This window comes from Helianthus annuus, chromosome 10, assembly GCF_002127325.2.
Source record: "Helianthus annuus cultivar XRQ/B chromosome 10, HanXRQr2.0-SUNRISE, whole genome shotgun sequence".
NCBI classification, from domain to species: domain Eukaryota; kingdom Viridiplantae; phylum Streptophyta; class Magnoliopsida; order Asterales; family Asteraceae; genus Helianthus; species Helianthus annuus.
In genome coordinates, this window is record NC_035442.2 from 64,370,817 (window position 1) to 64,391,939 (window position 21,123).

General features: G+C 41.8%; 1 protein-coding gene across 1 annotated transcript; it reads left to right on the forward strand.

Moving 5' to 3' along the window:
* Positions 1–6,609: 6,609 nt before the first annotated feature.
* LOC110882379 lies at positions 6,610–8,692 on the forward strand. The gene is made up of 3 exons (XM_022130415.1): positions 6,610–6,882; positions 6,949–7,335; positions 8,612–8,692. The coding sequence occupies exons 1-3, from the start codon at positions 6,610–6,612 to the stop codon at positions 8,690–8,692; spliced, it is 741 nt and encodes a 246-aa protein (XP_021986107.1).
* Positions 8,693–21,123: the final 12,431 nt, after the last annotated feature.

The window sequence follows — 21,123 nt, forward strand, 5'->3', positions numbered from 1 at the left end:
GACTTCAGTCCGGGAAAATGAATTTTTATAAAATAATGGTAATGAACTAGACCCCGATATTTTTACACAATAATATTTGGTTCGTGTAAGACGTTCTGTAAAAATTTGGGAATTTTTGGAATAAGTTAACCATTTTATTTAAATGTCCGAAAACAGTCCAGTTTCATATTTATTAAAACAGAAATGACATAAGTAGTATTTTGCATGTCAAAGTGTGGTTTTTGATTATTAAAAATCATTCTTATTTAATTTAGGGCGGATAAACAATTTGATGGATTGTGTTAACATTTAAAAACGCACCCGAAGGTGAGTACATAGTTCCCCTATTTTACTGTTTTCAATTGTTTTGGGGTGATTCATATGTATCAAAACGATTTCGATGTTTTAACGATGGTTTCACAACGAGTAAGATGGTTTATATTAAACTAATAATGATTTCGATAATGTGAACGAGCTTCTTGGTTGTAATTACATAAAAATGACATTCATTAATTTCGGCCAAACCGACCAGTATTAGGTTATGGTACCATAGGATCCGACAAATCCCGTTATCAGACCGGACCCATGGTTATGTGTGGGTTAGGTGGGTAACGACCGAATCTGATGATTGTTAACTTACCCTTTGGTGGTTTGTTAATACGAGAACAAGTGGAACGATGAACGAGTCACAAAGGTTTGAATGTTATTAACGAGACGACCAAAAGTAGTTTTCACAATTAAAACGAGAACAATTAGAACGATTTGGTACGACTTGAACGATTTTAACAAATGAACGATGATCTATAACAAGTACGAGTTGAACGATGTCACACAACGATGTTTACAAAACTATACAAACCATATGAGTTTTATCACGAGAACGATTTACGATTTGGTGTACAAAAACAAATGTTTTGAGGTAAGATTCATGGCATCGAGGTTATAAATTATAACCAATCTATTTGATTTGGTTATTCATTTTACGACACAAACATTTTACAAAAACAAGGTTTTCTAGTGTCGATTAACGAAGTTGTACGAGTTATTTCGACATGCAAACGAGCCATGAATCTGACACTCACGCAAAACCTATGTACTCGCCAGCATTTCTTTGCTGACTTTGTTTTTACATATGTTTCAGGTGAAGTTGCTTAGTGTTGATTGCGAATAGGAAGCATGCTCACCTAGGACCGGACGAGGCCTTAGTGATTTAATAATGATATTAGTCTATGTTTGATTTGCTTGTTTAACTTTAAGACAATGTTTAATATTTAATGAAATGAAACTCTTCGTATCCATGGTTTGAAACAATAATTCTGTTACAACACTCCCCGACGTTTCCGCCACGATTTGTTGTTTTACATGGTCGGGGTGTGACATGGCAGATTTACAGAAATGGTCCCTGCAATGAAAAATTTTATTTTTGACCCATTTAAGCCCCGTTAACCCCATTTCAAGGCTTGATAATGAAGTTAAGTTGTAAGGAACTTAAAATGTGCTAAAAATATGACGGATGTCGGTTCCTTTGTTCGTACGATCACGTTATTCGCTTAATTATGGCGAAACACGAACGGACGCGAAAAACGATCCAAATCACGCGACGAATGGAATTAGAGTGGATAATATGCTGAAGTTCTTGTGATCGGTATAAATAGTGCATTTAGTACCGTATAAGTAATGCCACCAGATATTAAGCGCAAACACCACGGCCGCCAACTCTAAGTCGTGAGTCGTGTAATTCTTTTCATGGACCTTCAACTGTCGAGAGGCGTAAACTATCACTTTCTCGCATTGCATCAGCACGCAACCGAGACCCTGAATAGAGGCGTCATAATACACTACAAAGTCTTCGGTACCCTCAGGTAAAGACAAAATCGGTGCACTTCATAGTTTTTGCTTTAGAAGCTGGAAGGCGTCTTCCTGTTTCATCCCCCAAGAATACACTACGCCCTTTTGTGTCAGAGCAGTGAGAGGTTGAGTGATCTTTGAAAATCCCTTAATGAATCTACGATACTACCCAGCGAGACCCAGGAATTGTCGCACCTCCGAAGGATTCTTTGGCGCTGCCCAATTCCTGATAGAGTCGATTTAAGCGGGATCCACATGTATTCCCAGCTCGTTGACTATGTGACCAAGGAAGTGTACTTCTCAAATCTAGAAGTCACACTTAGAAAATTTCACGTAAAGCTGCTCCTTCCTCAGGAGCTCTAAGATAAGACGCAAGTGTCGTTCATGGTCCTCCCTATTCTTAGAATAGATCAGAATGTCATCGATAAACACGATGACAAAATCGTCAAGGTATGGTTTACATATGTGGTTCATGAGGTCCATGAACACCGCTGGTGCGTTGGTTAACCCGAATGGCTTGACCAGAAACTTGTAATGGCCATATCGTGTTCTGAAGGCTGTCTTGGGAACATCCTCCTCTCGAACTCTCATCTGATGATAGCCCGACCTTAGATCAATCTTTGAGTAGAATCTTGACCCTTGCAACTGGTTGAACAGGTCGTCAATGCGAGGTAAAGGATAACGATTCTTGACTGTCACCTTGTTGAGTTCACGGTAGCCCGACCTTAGATCAATATTTGAGTAGAACCTTGACCCTTGCAACTGGTCGAACAGGTCGTCAATGCGAGGTAAAAGACCCTTGCAACGATTCTTGACTGTCACCCTTGCAACTGGTCGAACTGGGGCTCCCCAAGGCAAAGAACTGGGTTGGATAAAGCCTTTATCCAACAGTTCTTGGAGTTGATTTGACAATTCTTACCATTCTCCAGGTGCAAGACGATAAGGTGCACGAGCAATCGGAGCTGCTCCTGGTGTAAGATTAATTTGGAACTCCACCTGACGGTGTGGAGGTAAGCCTGGAAGTTCCTCGGGAAAAACGTCAAGAAAGTCAAGAACAACAGGTAGATCCTCAATTCTTTTCTCTTCAGGCCGAGTATCAGTAACAAGCGCAAGAATAGAAGGGTAGCCCTTCCGTAAACACTTCTGGGCTTTCATGGATGAAATGAGGCTGACGGTTGCACCACTTCGATGACCCTGGACAGACAATGATTCCCCACTAGGGAGAGGTATACGTACGATTTTCTCCTTGCAAAGTATATCGGCTCTGTGTTTTGACAACCAATCCATACCAACAACTATATCAAAGCTACCAAGGGTGACGGGAAGGAGGTCAATGTTGAACACTTGACCCAAGAGATCAAGTTTGCACCCAAAGAGAACATGTGAGGCTTCAATTGACTTCCCGTCAGCCAATTCTACTACGTGTTTGATCTCGAGAGGTATTGGAGTTAACCCTAACTGACGACTGAACCCCAAAGACACATAACTCCAGTCGGCACCAAAGTTGAATAATACAGAAGCGAAAATACCATTGACAGAGAACGTACCAGTCACGACATTACCATCGTTCCTTGCATCACCCGCTCCAATCGTAAACACTCTCCCATGAGCGCCATTCCCACCGTTATTCCCATTGTTGTTATTTCCTGCATTATTGTTATTCTGGCGATTATTATTCCCACCGTTATTGTTGTTAGCGTTCTAATTCTGTTGTGGGTAATCCTTCTTGAAATGCCCTTCGTTTCCACATTGATAACATCCCCTCCGATTACCCCGATTCTGCTAGGGTTGCTGCCTCTGTTGTTGTTGGGGTTGTTGATGTTGTTGCTTGGGATGTGGAGCTCTACAATCTTTCGCCATGTGGCCCACCTTATCACACCTTTGACATACTCGGTTACACGAGCCATAGTGGTGAAATCCGCACTTGTTGCACTTTGGTTGTTTCCCTGCATAAGAACCTGACATTTGACTGTTGTTCTGACTCTGGTTGACTGAAGATGACTGGCTGAAACTACGACTGTTGTTGTTGTCAGGCTTCTTTGCGACTGATTCGAGTTGGTCACCTTATCTGCGTTATTCCATTTACGCTTGTTGTCAGTGGTGGGGGTAGCAGTAGCAGTAGTAGTAGTAGCAGCAACACGGGGTGGCAGCGAGCCACACTCCACCTCCTGATCAGTGATCTTATGAGCCAACCTGATAATCCGTGGTAGATTGTCAAGATTTGCTACAGTGACTAATCCCTTGACCTGCAGTGCTAAGCCCTTGATGTACAATTCGATCCTACGGGGCGGTGGTCGGGATAGGTTAGGGCACATGTTTGCCAGCTCGTGAGACCGTTTCGTATAAGCCTCAATCTCAGATCCCTCCATCTTCAAGTTATAGTACTCATTCTCCAACTTTTGTATTTCATCCCGAGGGCAGTACTCTTCCCAAATCAACTCCTTGAAATCATCCCAAGTAGTTGCGTTTGTGTAACACCCCGAAAATATAAAACTTTATATTAGAATTATAAATTATAATAAACAAGAATTTACTAACTAGGAGTTCTAACCTAGTTAGCTAATAGTCTAGAAATAACTTATAATAGGGTTAAAAACAACCAAAACTATAAGTTATACAAAAGGGGAAGGGTTAATCTTGTAAAAAACTGAAACTAGAATTTATTAAAACAAAATAAACAAAAACCAAACACACAATTAGTGTGTCTGGTCGATCAAGAACGCAGGGGATCGACCAAAGCTTCTCACCAAACCCTAACTTCACAAAATTGGTCAATTGAAGGCTGATTTCTGTCCCAAATCGAAATCTGAACATAGATTCGTGATCCTCATCACAAGGGGGTTGTGAGGTATGTAAAATTCTATGAAAATTCTCTGTTTGAAATTCTTATGAATTTGGGAGATTCAAAGTTTGATGATGCATGTTTGTGATTTGGTTAGATTAAGGATGATATAGTGTCTAGAAGTAAAACCTAAACAACTACATGTGAAATCATGTCCAAATTCAGGAAATTCCATGAACACATTGAAGGTGGGTTATGGGTTTCACAAGATGATGATGAACACATGGGTTTAGAATGATTATTCTAGTGTAATTTGATCATAGAAAGTGATTTCAGAAAAAGTATGATGTTTAAATGCTATATTAAAGCTTTATTGATGTTAAGTTTAGCTAAATAGCAAGCTATGAACTTGAATATGAATAACATAAAATTCTGCCCTTATAGTGTTTATGGAAATGCCTCAAAGAAGGCTTAAAACTGAAATTCAAAGTCGAAACGCATAATTTTGATAATTTGACAAATTATGCGATATATGATTGAAATGGAGTTCTAAATACAATGTGATTGAACTCTATAGGAAAGGAAGCCGGAGCTACGAGCGGACAAGCCGGTGTAGACGCACGGCTAAAGGGTGCGCTTTGAAGGTATGTAACTTGACCCGTTACATTAAACGAATTTTGATAATTATCATATATGTAGTTGGATTGTGTATTAAAAGTTGAGTTGGATTAAAGCGATGATATTTGCTATGTCGAATAATTAGCCAAGAATCTGGTTAGACCACGTTGGTAGTCATCAAAATGGAGGATTCCTTAGATGAGCCAAACGGGTTGAATAACCAAGTAAGGCATGGCAGTACATCGTAGTATGGATACTCGGTCTCTTGTTATTATTGATAAATGACATGTTGGAATACGAGGATTAAACATGTTGGTTTGTATGATTGGAAGCCGAGAACTTGATTCAAGTAAACAAACAAATTAAACCAAACATAACTTTCCAGCGTCTACCGTAAATTACGGTACATACCGTAATTTACGGTAGAGACCAAAAGGTTACAGTGGGTTTCATCTGTGTTACGGTGGAACCAGAACTTCCCAGAAGCTACCGTAACTTACGGTGTCTACCGTAAGTTACGGTAGAGCTTAGAAATGAATGATAAATTTTGTATTTCTTCGTTAAATCGAATCCGTTTTAAGCACAGTTTTGATTATGTAATGTTTCTAAGAACACTAACATTAATGTTTAATGTAAACATTTCAGTTTCTAGGTGTTGCAAATCTACGGATGGCGATCAAGCAACTTGTTGAAGAACCGAACACTACTTTTGAAGCTTCCGCATAAATTAACTCTGTTTAAACAATGTTATGATGTAAATCGTTTGCTAAATAACTTATGGATGTTTTAATTAGTCGGTATATAACTAATGTTTGTTACCTTAGACTTGGTTCTTGAAACTAAGGCTTTAATTTGGACATCTTTTGTACAAAATCTTATGTATTATTACTAAATTCAAGTAGAAATTTTAAGGGTGTTACAAGTTGGTAATCAGAGCTTAAGGTTGTCAACAAGTGTTCGGTTCAAGCTTGATCGATCGTCCAGTAAGAATTAACTTATTATTTCAACAGATTATATTTGTGTAAGAAATAAGAAATGAATTGATGTGCATGGGAAGAGTGTGTTAACACACTCAAACCCGGAAAGTGCACCGAATGTGAACGGTTAAAGCAAGTTGGGAACTTGGCTAAACCGAAACAAATGAAGTAAAGTTATAAATGAAATGTTTAACGTTTAAATGTAAACATTTCAGTTTCAAGATGTCTGATGGAAACGATGATAATCCGGTGCAAACAAGCACCGAACAAATGAAAGAAATAATTGCCGAAGAAGTAGGGAAGGCAATTGAAGGTAGTCTATCCGGGTTTATAGACAAAATTCAAAATACGGTGTTGTCACTTGTTGAAGAGCGAGTGAAAAGGTTGGAGGATAGTGTCAACCTTATGAAGGAGAAAACAGGAGATCGTAAAGGGTGCTCATATAAAGAATTTATGGTGTGTAAACCGCCAATCTATAACGGGGAAGTTGACCCGATAATCTGCCAAAGATGGATAAGTGACATCGAAGGAGTGTTTGAACGAACCCACTGTGACGTAGGTGATTTTGTTGCTTACGGAACGGGTCAATTGAGAAATCAAGCCAAGGATTGGTGGGACAATAAAAAGAAGGAAATGGGAGCCGAAGCGGCAAGGGTCATGACTTGGGATGAGTTTAAGGTACCGTTCCTTAAACACCATAGTCCCAAAGCAGTTATCAACAGGATCAAAGAGTAATTTATCCAGTTAAGACAAAAGGGAGAATCAATTGATAAGATCACGGGCATCTTCATGGATAAGCTGAGATTTTGTGACGAGTTAGTCACCACTGAAGAGCAGAAGATATACTATTATTACAACATGCTGAGTGCTGAATACCGGGAGTTAATGACTCCCTCAAAATATGAAACTCTCACAGAAATCATCAAGACCGCCAGGGAGCGGGAAATCGAGTTAAAGAAGCAAGTTGAGAGGGGTGAGCGAAGGCCACAAGATGTGAATCCAAGCCCTACAAAGAAAGCTAGAACTGCTGAATCGGGGAAGAAAGTGGAGGCTAAAGGCGGGTCGCCAAGTTGCAGAGTGTGGGGAAAGGGGCACAAAGGGGAGTGCCGCTTCAAAGACAAGTCGTGTCCGGTATGTGGGAAGACGGGACACACTGCATCGCTATGTCCCGGAAAAGTTTCCGTTTGTTACAAATGTTATCAACCCGGCCACAAAAAGTCGTCACACCCCCAAAATCCACCTGCGGAATATCACCGCTTGGGAGCGTGACTGACCAGGATCAAGCCACCAATCATATTGAACATGTACTAATAAGTAAAAGTAAATACCATTCAATCACCAATATGAAAGGTGTTCCAAAACATAAGTATGTTATCACTGTTTAGCGGAAGCGTATATATAAAACCCAACATAAATAAGTATGTAATGTCATAAAGTGTTTAACAATCAATCACGATCCAAGCCCACAACGACCAGCTCCTCCCTGTGCAAGCTCCAAGTACCTAACGACCTGCAAGGCATGTAACAGAGGATCAACAACTAGTTGAGCGAGTTCACGGAAAGTAAATGCGTAATAGTAAGTTCGTTTGTAACATGTGGCTCTACTGGGCCGATAGTATGTTCTACTGGTGGGGGCTTCCCATGTTATATATCCACTAGACTATTCGTAACCATAAGTGTTCTACATATCCCGAGAACAGTAACACGTACAAGTTTACGTAGGTTTTACGTAAGTAATCCTTCACAACCGAGGATAGGGGTACGCGGGGGTTTACGTAGGTTTTACGTAAGTGCCTGACACAACCGAGGCAGTAGTGAGTATAAGTTCACGTAGGTTTTACGTGAGTATCCTTCACAACCGAGGATAGCGAGTAGCATAAGTATACGTAGGTTTTACGTATGTGTCCTGCACAACCGAGGACGATGGTATGGTAGTCTAGTAACAGTGTATGAATGAATCTATTCAACCTTATTTCTTCAATCCCATTCCCAAACCCTGGGAATCCCATGCCTTAGTAAGGGTGTGAACTCACCTTGGTTTGCTCGGTATGTTATGCTCTAGGGTTTATCAAATGTCTAAGTCCGTTACACACGACCTAGGATATGTTGCACATGATACGATGTAATTGTTTGCATCAAATTAGGGTTTACAAATCCTTGATATTCGAGTAACTGTGCTTTGTGTGTTTATTGTGTACATGATATCACATAGAATGTTCACGCATGCAAGATCATACAGTTGCATTCAGTTTCATACGATCATCTATAAAGAATCATGCGTCACATAACGGTTAATCGTGTTCACATAATTCATGCGTCACGTCTTCGATTTCACAGTTTAGTCTAACATGTAAATTAACATAATTGCTACAGTGAACATATTTAACTGAATTATCATATTAAACAGAGTTTACAACCTTACAGGGTTGCATACATAAATTCACAGAGTTATCACCTATTAGACTTGATATCTAACTATGTTTGCTGAACGGACATGGCTAGGCATATGTACAATTAAAACATCGGACTGGGGGCTCCCCCCCTTAAAGGTCGGGCAAGGGGCTTGCCCCTTAAAAATTCGGACATCCCCTCCCACATGAAAAGCTCGGACCAACCCTCCCCACCATGAAGCTCGGACTAAGCAAACATGCAAAACTCGGACTAGGGGGTGGGGTTAAAACTCGGACAGCATCTAATTCACATAAACATCGGACACATCACAAGTTTAAAAGTCGGACCACATAGGTGACACAAAGCTCGGACCAAAGACATTCATTAAAGAAACTCGGACCATAAGGTCATGAAACTCGGACCCCTAAGTGTATAAGGAAACTCGGACAAGAACAATCCTTAAAGGTCGGACCTTAGGTTGGCTCACATGAAACTCGGACATACTAGGGTTAAGGCCAAAAGATCGGACTACTACTCCCATGTTTAATCAAACATCGGACATCAACACATCACATATAACAAACATCGGACTATCATCAATAACAAAACTCTGACTAACATTAATGCGTGAATTCCAATCTTTGCACAGAATCGAGAGATCATAACAGTTACGTTTTCTATGTTCAAGCAAGTCGTGAAACCCTAATTACATACACTGGCAACCCTTTCAATCCTTTTATCAATCACAATTGTAGCATATCATGTAACTTGACACAAACAAACCATTACGCAACTAATCATCATCATCATTATTATCACAATTATCCAGAATCAAATCAAAATCACAGAATGTATTATATTAGGAACTAGGGTTTCTATGAACACATAATCACGAATCATGAATCAAGAATTGATAATAATCAAGAAATCAATAGACAATTACCTTGTGTTGATTCTAAAGAAAATGTGGAAATCGAAAGTGATGAATGTCTTGTGCCAATGATGGTGGTGATGATGATTGCCAGAGAAAAGTACGTGCTTGGATTTTTGTGAGTATGATTAGTGAACAAGGGATTAGGGTTAAGTATAATTTAGGTTTCACTAATTACTCTATACTACCCTAAGTATTATATTTTACACAAGAACACCATCTCACAACAATTTCACAGTTTCACCACCAAGTTTATATATTTGTTAAGTCTTTCAATATTTAACAAACAATCATGCACAATCACACAATACCATTCATTGCATCAAAGCGTATACAAGTCCATAGCAACTAATTATGCAAATAAACAACTAAACAATAAATGAACGTGCAATAAATGCGAAATAGGAATCTTGGAAATTCGAGTTGTCACATTATCCCCAACTTAAAAGAAATTTCGCCCCGAAATTTAGCATGCGGTTACTGAGGAAGCTAGGTAAGTTGTATCATTTACTGGTTTTCCTGGGGTGTCACATCATCCCCCCGTTGATTTGGAATTTCGTCCCGAAATTCCGCAGTAGGAGCTTCAGCCTCAGTAGTAGTTGCATTGGTTTCGAATAACTGGGGGTACTTTTCTGTCATCTGGTCTTCGCGTTCCCAGGTGTACTCTGGGCCACGTTTGGAGTTCCAACGAACTCGAACAAGAGGGATTCTCTTGTTTTTGAGGACCTTAACATCCCGGTCCGTGATTTCAACTGGCTCCTCGACGAACTGCAACCGCTCGTCGATAGTGAGTTCCTTAAAAGGAACTATGAGGGTCTCATCTGACAGGCACTTCTTCAGATTCGACACGTGAAATACATTGTGAACTGCACCGAGTTCAGCTGGTAGGTTTAGCTTGTAGGCCACTTTGCCTATTTTCCCAATGATCTCGAACGGTCCGACATACCGCGGATTTAGTTTGCCCCGTTTGCCAAAACGAACCACACCCTTCCAGGGTGAGACTTTAAGTAAAACCCGGTCCCCGACCTGAAATTCCAAAGGCTTCCTACGCTTGTCCGTGTAGGCGTTCTGACGGTCGCGTGCTGCCGCCATGCATTGTCGTATCTGTGCAATCTTTTCCGTGGCGTCCACTACAATCTCTGGACCCGTGATCTGACTATCCCCCACTTCTGCCCAACAGAGAGGTGACCGGCATTTACGTCCGTACAATGCCTCGAATGGACGACTTGTATGCTGGTGTGATAACTGTTATTATACGAAAATTCCACCAAAGGGAGATGCTTTTCCCAGCCGTTGCCGAAATCAATAACACATGCTCGAAGCATGTCTTCAAGAGTCTGGATCGTTCGCTCAGACTGCCCATCCGTCTGAGGATGATATGCTGTGCTCATGTCTAATCGTGAGCCAAAAGATTTGTGCATCGCTTGCCATAGCTCTGACGTGAATCGCGCATCCCGATCCGAAATGATGGAGGTGGGCACCCCGTGCCTCGAAACAACTTCTTTAAGATAAACGTCTGCGAGAGTGGAGAACTTATCCGTTTCCTTAATAGCCAGGAAGTGTGCAGACTTGGTGAGTCGATCCACGATCACCCATATAGTATCATTCCCACGCTGGGATCTGGGTAGGCCTGTAACAAAATCCATGGAAATTTCTTCCCATTTCCATTGCGGCATCTTGGGCTGCTGAAGTAGGCCCGCTGGTTTCTGATACTCCACTTTGACTTTTGCACACGTCAAACATTTGCCGACGTAAGTTGCTATGTGGGCCTTCATGCTAGGCCACCAATATGTAGTTCTAATGTCGTGATACATTTTATCCGAACCTGGATGTACCGAGTAGCGAGACTTATGAGCTTCATCCATCACAAGTTCTCGTAAACCACCATATAGTGGAACCCAAATACGTCCTGTTACATAGTAGGCGTCGTCTTCCTTTTGTTCTAATCGTTGCCTGGAGCCACGTAAGGCTTCAGCCCTGACATTTTCTGGTTTTAATGCTTCCATCTGAGCAGTTCGTATTTGTGCAGGAAGACTGGACTGAATAGTGAGCTGCAAAGCTCGTACGCGTCTAGGTAGAGTGTCCTTTCGACTGAGAGCGCCAGCCACAACATTGGCTTTGCCTGGATGATACTTAATAGCGCATTCGTAATCGTTTAAAAGTTCAACCCATCTTCGCTGACGCATATTCAATTTCTTCTACTTGAAGATATGCTCAAGACTCCTGTGATCGGTGTAAATTGTGCACTTGGTACCATACAGGTAGTGTCGCCATATCTTAAGTGCAAAAACAACAGCTCCCAGCTCTAAATCGTGCGTCGTGTAGTTCCGTTCGTGAACCTTGAGTTGACGAGAAGCGTAAGCAATAACCTTATCCCGCTGCATCAATACACAACCAAGCCCCTGTATCGATGCGTCACAATAGACCACAAAATCATCCGTGCCCTCTGGCAATGAGAGAATAGGTGCGCTGCAAAGCCTATCCTTTAGGTACTGGAAAGCGGTTTCCTGGGAATCTCCCCAACGGTAGGTGACACCTTTCTGTGTCAGTAGCGTAAGCGGCTGTGCGATCTTCGAAAAGTCTTTGATGAATCGTCTGTAGTAACCCGCCAAACCTAAGAATTGGCGTATTTCTGTCGGTGTACGCGGTGCAGGCCAGTTCCTGATTGAATCTACCTTGGATGGATCGACGTGAATCCCATCCCTGTTCACCACATGGCCTAAGAAGTGGACTTCACGAAGCCAGAAGTCGCATTTTGAAAACTTGGCGTACAATTGTTCTTTCCGAAGAAGTTCCAAGATAAGACGTAAGTGCTGCTCGTGCTCCTCCTGACTCTTGGAGTAGATCAGAATGTCGTCGATGAAGACAATGACGAACTTATCTAGATAGGGTTTGCACACCCTGTTCATAAGATCCATGAAAACTGCAGGTGCGTTCGTCAGCCCAAATGGCATGACTAGAAACTCGTAGTGACCGTAGCGAGTTCTGAATGCTGTCTTGGAAACGTCCTCATCCCGGACTCTCAGCTGATGATAACCAGACCTTAGATCAATCTTGAAGTAGTAGCTCGACCCTTGCAACTGGTCGAATAAGTCGTCAATACGAGGAAGAGGATAGCGGTTCTTCACTGTGACCTTGTTCAGCTCACGGTAGTCTATGCACATCCTGAAAGTGCCATCCTTCTTTTTCACGAATAGTACTGGAGCTCCCCAAGGCGAAGAGCTTGGACGAATGAAGCCCTTATCCAAGAGCTCTTTTAGTTGCTTAGACAGTTCCTCCAGTTCAGTTGGAGCTAAACGATACGGTGCGCGGGCTATTGGTGCTACTCCTGGAGCTAGTTCAACTTGAAACTCGACCTGGCGATGAGGCGGTAGACCAGGTAAATCTTCAGGAAACACTTGAGGGAATTCGCGTACAACTGGAATATCCTCTATTCTTTTCTCTGACGTCGATGCATCAGTAACAAGTGCCAAAATGGCAGTATGCCCCTTTCGTAAACATTTCTGAGCCTTCAAGAAAGAGATAATGCCAACCACTGCACCACTCTTGTCGCCTTGAACTTCAAGAGGTTCTTTACCCGAACGAGGAATACGAATGATCTTCTCCTTACATAAGATCTCTGCTTGCTGCTTGGACAACCAATCCATGCCGATGACGATGTCGAAACTACCCAGAACTATTGGAATAAGATCAATCGAGAAGGCCTGACCCGCTAGAACGATGTTACAACCCTTGACTACATGCGTGGCTTCTACACTTTTACCATTTGCTAGTTCTACGACATGTTTGGTGTTTAGGGGTGTGGGTGCACGTTTTAACATGTTACTAACTTTTAACGACACATAACTGGTATCCGCACCCGAATCAAACAAAACAGTAACATAAAAGTCATCAAGAAGAAACTTACCCATAACCACGTTGGGATCATTTCTGGCATCACCCTGCCCCAACACAAATGCACGACCCCTTGCTTCATTGCCGTTGTTGTTCCCACCATTGTTGTTGTTGCCATTTCCCTGATTGTTGTTATTGTTGTTGTTGTTCTGGTTCCTGTTTAGCTGAGGGCAGTGCCTTTTGAAGTGACCTTCAGCACCGCAATGAAAACACCCCTTGTTGCCCTGTTGCTGATTCTGCTGCGTTTGAGGCTGCTGCTGATTCTGGTTAGCAGGCCGAGGGTTTCTACAATCCTTGGCCTCATGACCCATCTTGAGGCATCTTTGACAGCGACCCTTGTTACACTGGCCACTGTGGTGTCTGTTGCAGTTGTTACACTTTGGGAGGTTCCCTCGATATCCACCCTGCCTGTGGCTGCCTGAGGAGTGCTGACTGGGACTCTGATAACTGTCAGTCTTTCGCTGCTGAACTTGTGACTGAACTGAAGCTGATCCCTTGCTGGAATCCCCATCCCATTTTCTCTTGTTGTCACTGGGAGTAGCAAGTGTAGTAGCAGTGGTAGCAGTAGCGCTGATACGTTTAGGCAGCCTGTTCTGATCCACTGCCTGATCTGTGAGGCGATGCGCAAGGCGTTGAATAGCCTGAATGTTGTCAAGATTAGCCGATGTTACAGGGCTCTGAATTTCTGGCACCAAACCTTTGAGATACAACTCGATGCGCTTGATTGGAGGGTCCACCATAGTTGGACATAGCACGGCCAGCTCATTTGACCTTTTGGTATAAGCTTCGATTTCTGACCCAGTCATTTTCAAATGATAAAGTTCATCTTCCAGCTTATGAATGTCTTCCCGAGTGCAGTATTCCCTTTTGATCAGTTCCTTGAAATCATTCCAAGGGATGGCGTTAGCAGCTGCCAACCCTAAGATCTGCACTTGTGCGTTCCACCAAGTTAGAGCGATCCCCTCTAAAGTACCATTGGCATATTTCACCCTGCGAGCCTCAGGGAATTCACACATCTCGAACACCGACTGGAGCTTTTCAAACCAGTGGAGGAGTCCAACCGCTCCCTCCGTGCCACTGAACGTGCTAGGACGACAATCCATGAAGTTCTTGAAAGTACATACAGGTTGTGGGGCGTGTTGACCTATTGTGTACAAATAGGACAAAGTTAAACACAAGAGTTAATGTAGGATCTAAAGATCCTAGTGTGAATCACATCCGCAGGGTATACTACCTGCTTGTGCAGCTGCAAGTGCCGCAGCTACTTGTTCATTGATAAGAGCCGTCAACTGGGCTTGAGTCATGTTCACACGTCCAGACATGATCTTCATAGTAAAAGTAGAATAAGTGAGTTTGATTCGCGAGTAGTGCGATGACAGAAGAGTGTAAGCACATAGGTGTTCTCAAGCAATAACAAATAGTGAGCAATGTAATCTAAGCATACCATGAGCAAAGTTCTATACAATTCTAGCATGTAGGCAATAAACATAAACCTTATTACCTAGGATGTTGAGTCTTGCACGTGGAGCGAAGCGTCGTTGTGGATCGTTGAGAGCACTGTTCTGGTTATAGTCTGGTTTTAATAAAAACGTTTTCCCATATTAAAACCAAGTTCTCTATAACCAATGGCTCTGATACCAATCTGTCACACCCCCAAAATCCACCTGCGGAATATCACCGCTTGGGAGCGTGACTGACCAGGATCAAGCCACCAATCATATTGAACATGTATTAATAAGTAAAAGTAAATACCATTCAATCACCAATATGAAAGGTGTTCCAAAACATAAGTATGTTATCACTGTTTAGCGGAAGCGTATATATAAAACCCAACATAAATACGTATGTAATGTCATAAAGTGTTTAACAATCAATCACGATCCAAGCCCACAACGACCAGCTCCTCCCTGTGCAAGCTCCAAGTACCTAACGACCTGCAAGGCATGTAACAGAGGATCAACAACTAGTTGAGCAAGTTCACGGAAAGTAAATGCGTAATAGTAAGTTCGTTTGTAACATGTGGCTCTACTGGGCTGATAGTATGTTCTACTGGTGGGGGCTTCCCATGTTATATATCCACTAGACTATTCGTAACCATAAGTGTTCTACATATCCCGAGAACAGTAACACGTACAAGTTTACGTAGGTTTTACGTAAGTAATCCTTCACAACCGAGGATAGGGGTACGCGGGGGTTTACGTAGGTTTTACGTAAGTGCCTGACATAACCGAGGCAGTAGTGAGTATAAGTTCACGTAGGTTTTACGTGAGTATCCTTCACAACCGAGGATAGCGAGTAGCATAAGTATACGTAGGTTTTACGTATGTGTCCTGCACAACCGAGGACGATGGTATGGTAGTCTAGTAACAGTGTATGTATGAATCTATTCAACCTTATTTCTTCAATCCCATTCCCAAACCCTGGGAATCCCATGCCTTAGTAAGGGTGTGAACTCACCTTGGTTTGCTCGGTATGTTATGCTCTAGGGTTTATCAAATGTCTAAGTCCGTTACACACGACCTAGGATATGTTGCACATGATACGATGTAAGTGTTTGCATCAAATTAGGGTTTACAAATCCTTGATATTCGAGTAACTGTGCTTTGTGTGTTAATTGTGTACATGATATCACATAGAATGTTCACGCATGCAAGATCATACAGTTGCATTCAGTATCATACGATCATCTATAAAGAATCATGCGTCACATAACGGTTAATCGTGTTCACATAATTCATGCGTCACGTCTTCGATTTCACAGTTTAGTCTAACATGTAAATTAACTTAATTGCTACAGTGAACATATTTAACTGAATTGTCATATTAAACAGAGTTTACAACCTTACAGGGCTGCATACATAAATTCACAGAGTTATCACCTATTAGACTTGATATCTAACTGTGTTTGCTGAACGGACATGGCTAGGCATATGTACAATTAAAACATCGGACTGGGGGCTCCCCCCCTTAAAGGTCGGACAAGGGGCTTGCCCCTTAAAAATTCGGACATCCCCTCCCCACATGAAAATCTCGGACCAACCCTCCCCACCATGAAGCTCGGACTAAGCAAACATGCAAAACTCGGACTAGGGGGTGGGGTTAAAACTCGGACAGCATGTAATTCACATAAACATCGGACACATCACAAGTTTAAAAGTCGGACCACATAGGTGACACAAAGCTCGGACCAAAGACATTCATTAAAGAAACTCGGACCATAAGGTCATGAAACTCGGACCCCTAAGTGTATAAGGAAACTTGGACAAGAACAATCCTTAAAGGTCGGACCTTAGGTTGGCTCACATGAAACTCGGACATACTAGGGTTAAGGCCAAAAGATCGGACTACTACTCCCATGTTTAATCAAACATCGGACATCAACACATCACATATAACAAACATCGGACTATCATCAATAACAAAACTCTGACTAACATTAATGCGTGAATTCCAATCTTTGCACAGAATCGAGAGATCATAACAGTTACATTTTCTATGTTCAAGCAAGTCGTGAAACCCAAATTACATACACTGGCAACCCTTTCAATCCTTTTATCAATCACAACTGTAGCATATCATGTAACTTGACACAAACAAACCATTACGCAACTAATCATCATCATCATTATTATCACAATTATCCAGAATCAAATCAAAATCACAGAATGTATTATATAAGGAACTGGGGTTTCTATGAACACATAATCAAGAATCATGAATCAAGAATTGATAATAATCAAGAAATCAATAGACAATTACCTTGTGTTGATTCTAAAGAAAATGTGGAAATCGAAAGTGATGAATGTCTTGTGCCAATGATGGTGGTGATGATGATTGCCAGAGAAAAGTACGTGCTTGGATTTTTGTGAGTATGATTAGTGAACAAGGGATTAGGATTAAGTATAATTTAGGTTTCACTAATTACTCTATACTACCCTAAGTATTATATTTTACACAAGAACACCATCTCACAACAATTTCACAGTTTCACCACCAAGTTTATATATTTGTCAAGTCTTTCAATATTTAACAAACAATCATGCACAATCACACAATACCATTCATTGCATCAAAGCGTATACAAGTCCATAGCAACTAATTGTGCAAATAAACAACTAAACAATAAATGAACGTGCAATAAATGCGAAATAGGAATCTTGGAAATTCGAGTTGTCACACTGAATGTCCCGAGTTGGTTGGAAAGAGAGACACAAAAGAGTCTCCAGCAGAAGCTCCAAAAGCGAAGGCTAGGTCCTTCCAACTTACCGCGGCTGAAGCAAAAACAGAACCCGATGTGGTCTCAGGTATATTCACAATTAACTCAATTCCAGCACGTGTACTGTTTGATATGGGTGCGAATAAATCCTTCATTTCACATGGATTTATTCGACATCCTTCTTTTATATTAACAAAGTTATCTGTGCCCTTAGAAGTTGAAATAGGGGACAACAAAAGTTTTATAGTTTGTGATGTTTGTCGAGGCTGCAAATTAAGCATTGAGGATGAAGAATACTTAATAGACCTAATCCCGATGTCAATGGGGGAATTTCAAGTAGTCGTTGGGATGGATTGGCTATCTCAGCACCACGCGAAGGTCGTGTGTTTTCGTAAGGAGATAAAGTTAATATCTCCGAGCGGGAAACACGTCACTATCTATGGTGAAAAAGGAGGCAACCCCATAGTATGCTCAATGTTGAAAGCTCACAAGCTTATGAAGCGAGGATGCAAGGCATTCATGATATACACAAATGAACCCGAGAAAGAATCACGGAAGATTGAAAATGTACCGGTATTACGAGACTATGAAGATGTGTTTCCGGAGGATTTACCGAGGATACCGCCTGAACGGGAAGTAGAGTTCGGGATCGAATTGATTCCAGGCGCAAAACCCGTAGCAAAAGCACCATACCGACTCGCACCGTCGGAATTACAAGAGTTGATGTCCCATATTCAAGACCTGCTTGACAAAGGATTCATAAGGCCGAGTGTGTCTCCTTAGGGCGCACCGGTGCTATTCGTGAAAAAGAAAGACGGAAGCATGCGCATGTGTACCGATTACCGAGAGTTAAACAAACTCACGGTAAAGAATCGATACCCGCTTCCGAGGATAGATGATTTATTTGACCAATTACAAGGTGCGAACTGGTTTTCAAAAATTGACCTTAGATCGGGGTATCACTAACTAAAGGTCAAGGAGGAAGATGTGCCGAAGACGGCTTTCCGCATGAGATACGGACACTAAGAATTCCTCGTGATGTCATTCGGGCTAACAAATGCACCCGCGGCTTTCATGGACCTCATGAACCGGGTTTGCAAGCCAATGTTGGATAAGTCAGTCATCGTGTTTATCGTGTTTATCGATGATATTTTGGTGTATTCAAAAAGTGAAGCTGAACATGCACACCACTTACAAGAGGTGTTAGAAACACTTAGACGAGAAAGGTTGTATGCGAAATTCTCTAAGTGTGCCTTTTGGTTACGAGAGGTACAATTTCTTGGCCACATCAGAAGTGCCGACGGAGTATCGGTGGATCCGTCAAAGATTGAGGCTGTGTCAAAATGGAATCCCCCGAAGAACCCTTCGGAAATTAGAAGCTTTTTGGGGCTTGCGGGATACTATAGGAGATTCATTCAAGATTTCTCCAAGATTGCGTCACCGCTAACAAAACTAACCCGGAAGGAAGAAAAGTTCATTTGGGGTGTAGATCAAGAAAAAGCATTTCAAATGCTAAAAGAGAAGTTGACTCAAGCTCCGGTACTGACATTACCGGACAGGGTCGAAGACTTGGTGGTTTATTCGGATGCTTCACTGTCGGGACTCAGATGCGTTTTGATGCAACGGGGCAAGGTTATAGCTTATGCCTCGAGGCAATTGAAGATACACGAGAAGAAATATCCCACGGACGATCTCGAGTTAGCTGCGGTGGTATTTGCATTAAAAATATGGAGGCACTATTTATATGGGGTAAAGTGCACCATATTCACCGATCACAAGAGCTTAAAATACTTCTTCGATCAGAAGGAGTTAAATATGTGACAAAGGCGCTGGTTAGAAACGGTGAAAGATTTCGACTGTGAAATACACTATCACCCCGGAAAGGCAAATGTGGTGGTGGATGCTCTGAGCAGAAAAGCGGACTATGTCCCAATACGAGTAAGATCGATGCAGCTAGTGGTGACCTCGGGTATACTTGAACGTATCCGAGAGGCGCAATCAGAAGCAGTGAAAGAGGAGAATTGGAAGAAAGAAAGAATAATCGGCCAGTTGAAAGATTTGTCGGATGGAAATAACGGGTTGAAGACTCGATCCGGAAGGATATGGGTTCCAAGTACTTGTGGGGTGAAGATGCTTCTACTCGATGAAGCTCATAAATCCCGATATTCAATCCATCCGGGGGCGACTAAGATGTATAATGATTTAAAACAAAACTATATGTGGCCTGGGATGAAAAGAGATATTGTGAAACATGTGGAGAAGTGTTTAACCTGCTTGCAAGTCAAAGCGGAGCACCAGAAACCATATGGTAAGTTGCAGCCATTGGATATCCCAGTTTGGAAATGGGAACAAATCACCATGGATTTGTTGACCAAATTGCCCAAAACCAACCGCGGGTTTGACGCTATATGGGTAGTCGTAGATAGATTGACGAAAAGTGCTCACTTTATTCCGATTCGTGAGACTTATACATCAGAGAAGATGTCAGAGGTGTACACCAATGAAATCATAGCACGTCATGGGGTACTGATATCGATTGTGTCAGATAGAGATACTCGGTTTACTTCGAAATTTTGGCGTGAATTCCAAGAGCAAATGGGAACTAAACTGTTCATTAGTACCGCGTACCATCCACAAACGGATAGGCAGAGTGAAAGAACAATACAAACGCTGGAGGATATGCTGCAGGCTTGCATTATTGACTTTGGGGGTAGTTGGGATGTCTATCTACCCTTGGTCGAATTTTCATATAACAATAGCTATCACGCGAGCATTAAGATGGCCCCGTATGAAATTGTTAGTGCATGCATCTATCGACTTCGTCTTGTATCGAGTCTTAGTCTTAGAATGTTAAATTAGGGTACGTTTTACGAGAAAATAGGAATGTATATGTGTTTTAGCTTGTGATTTCGCTCATATGGTCTTTAGCAGGAGGTTTCGCTTATTTGGACCATAGGGTTTCGCTTTTATGGACATCATGTCCATATGAGCGAAATCCCTGCACTATATATATGTTACATGAGCGAAATCAGTTAGTAGTGTTCTTGATTTCCATACAGAGGTGCTGCCGGTGTGAGATTTGGCTGTAAACGCTGTAATATCAATCAAGTGAGTGATTTAAGTGAAGATCTAGTTGTTTCTACGTTGGTTACTTGTTTTCCGCACCTGTAACTGATCGAGACTCCTCTGATAGACTCGTTCGGGTCAGAATACGATCCTACAAGTGGTATCAGAGCTTCAGGAGGAGGAGTTCTACAGAGATTTGCTGGATATCATCATAAATTCTTACTTCTACACCTTCTTTCTTCATCAGAACGAGATTTTACGGTCGAAACCTGTTCAAATTTTCATAGACTGTAGGAAATTGATCATAGACAAATCCCTGGAAGTTTGACACTGAAATTCGGACTAAAAATGGACAAAATTACCTTCGGACTAGATTTCGCTCATACGGACATTAGGGAGGGGTTTCGCTCATTTGTACACC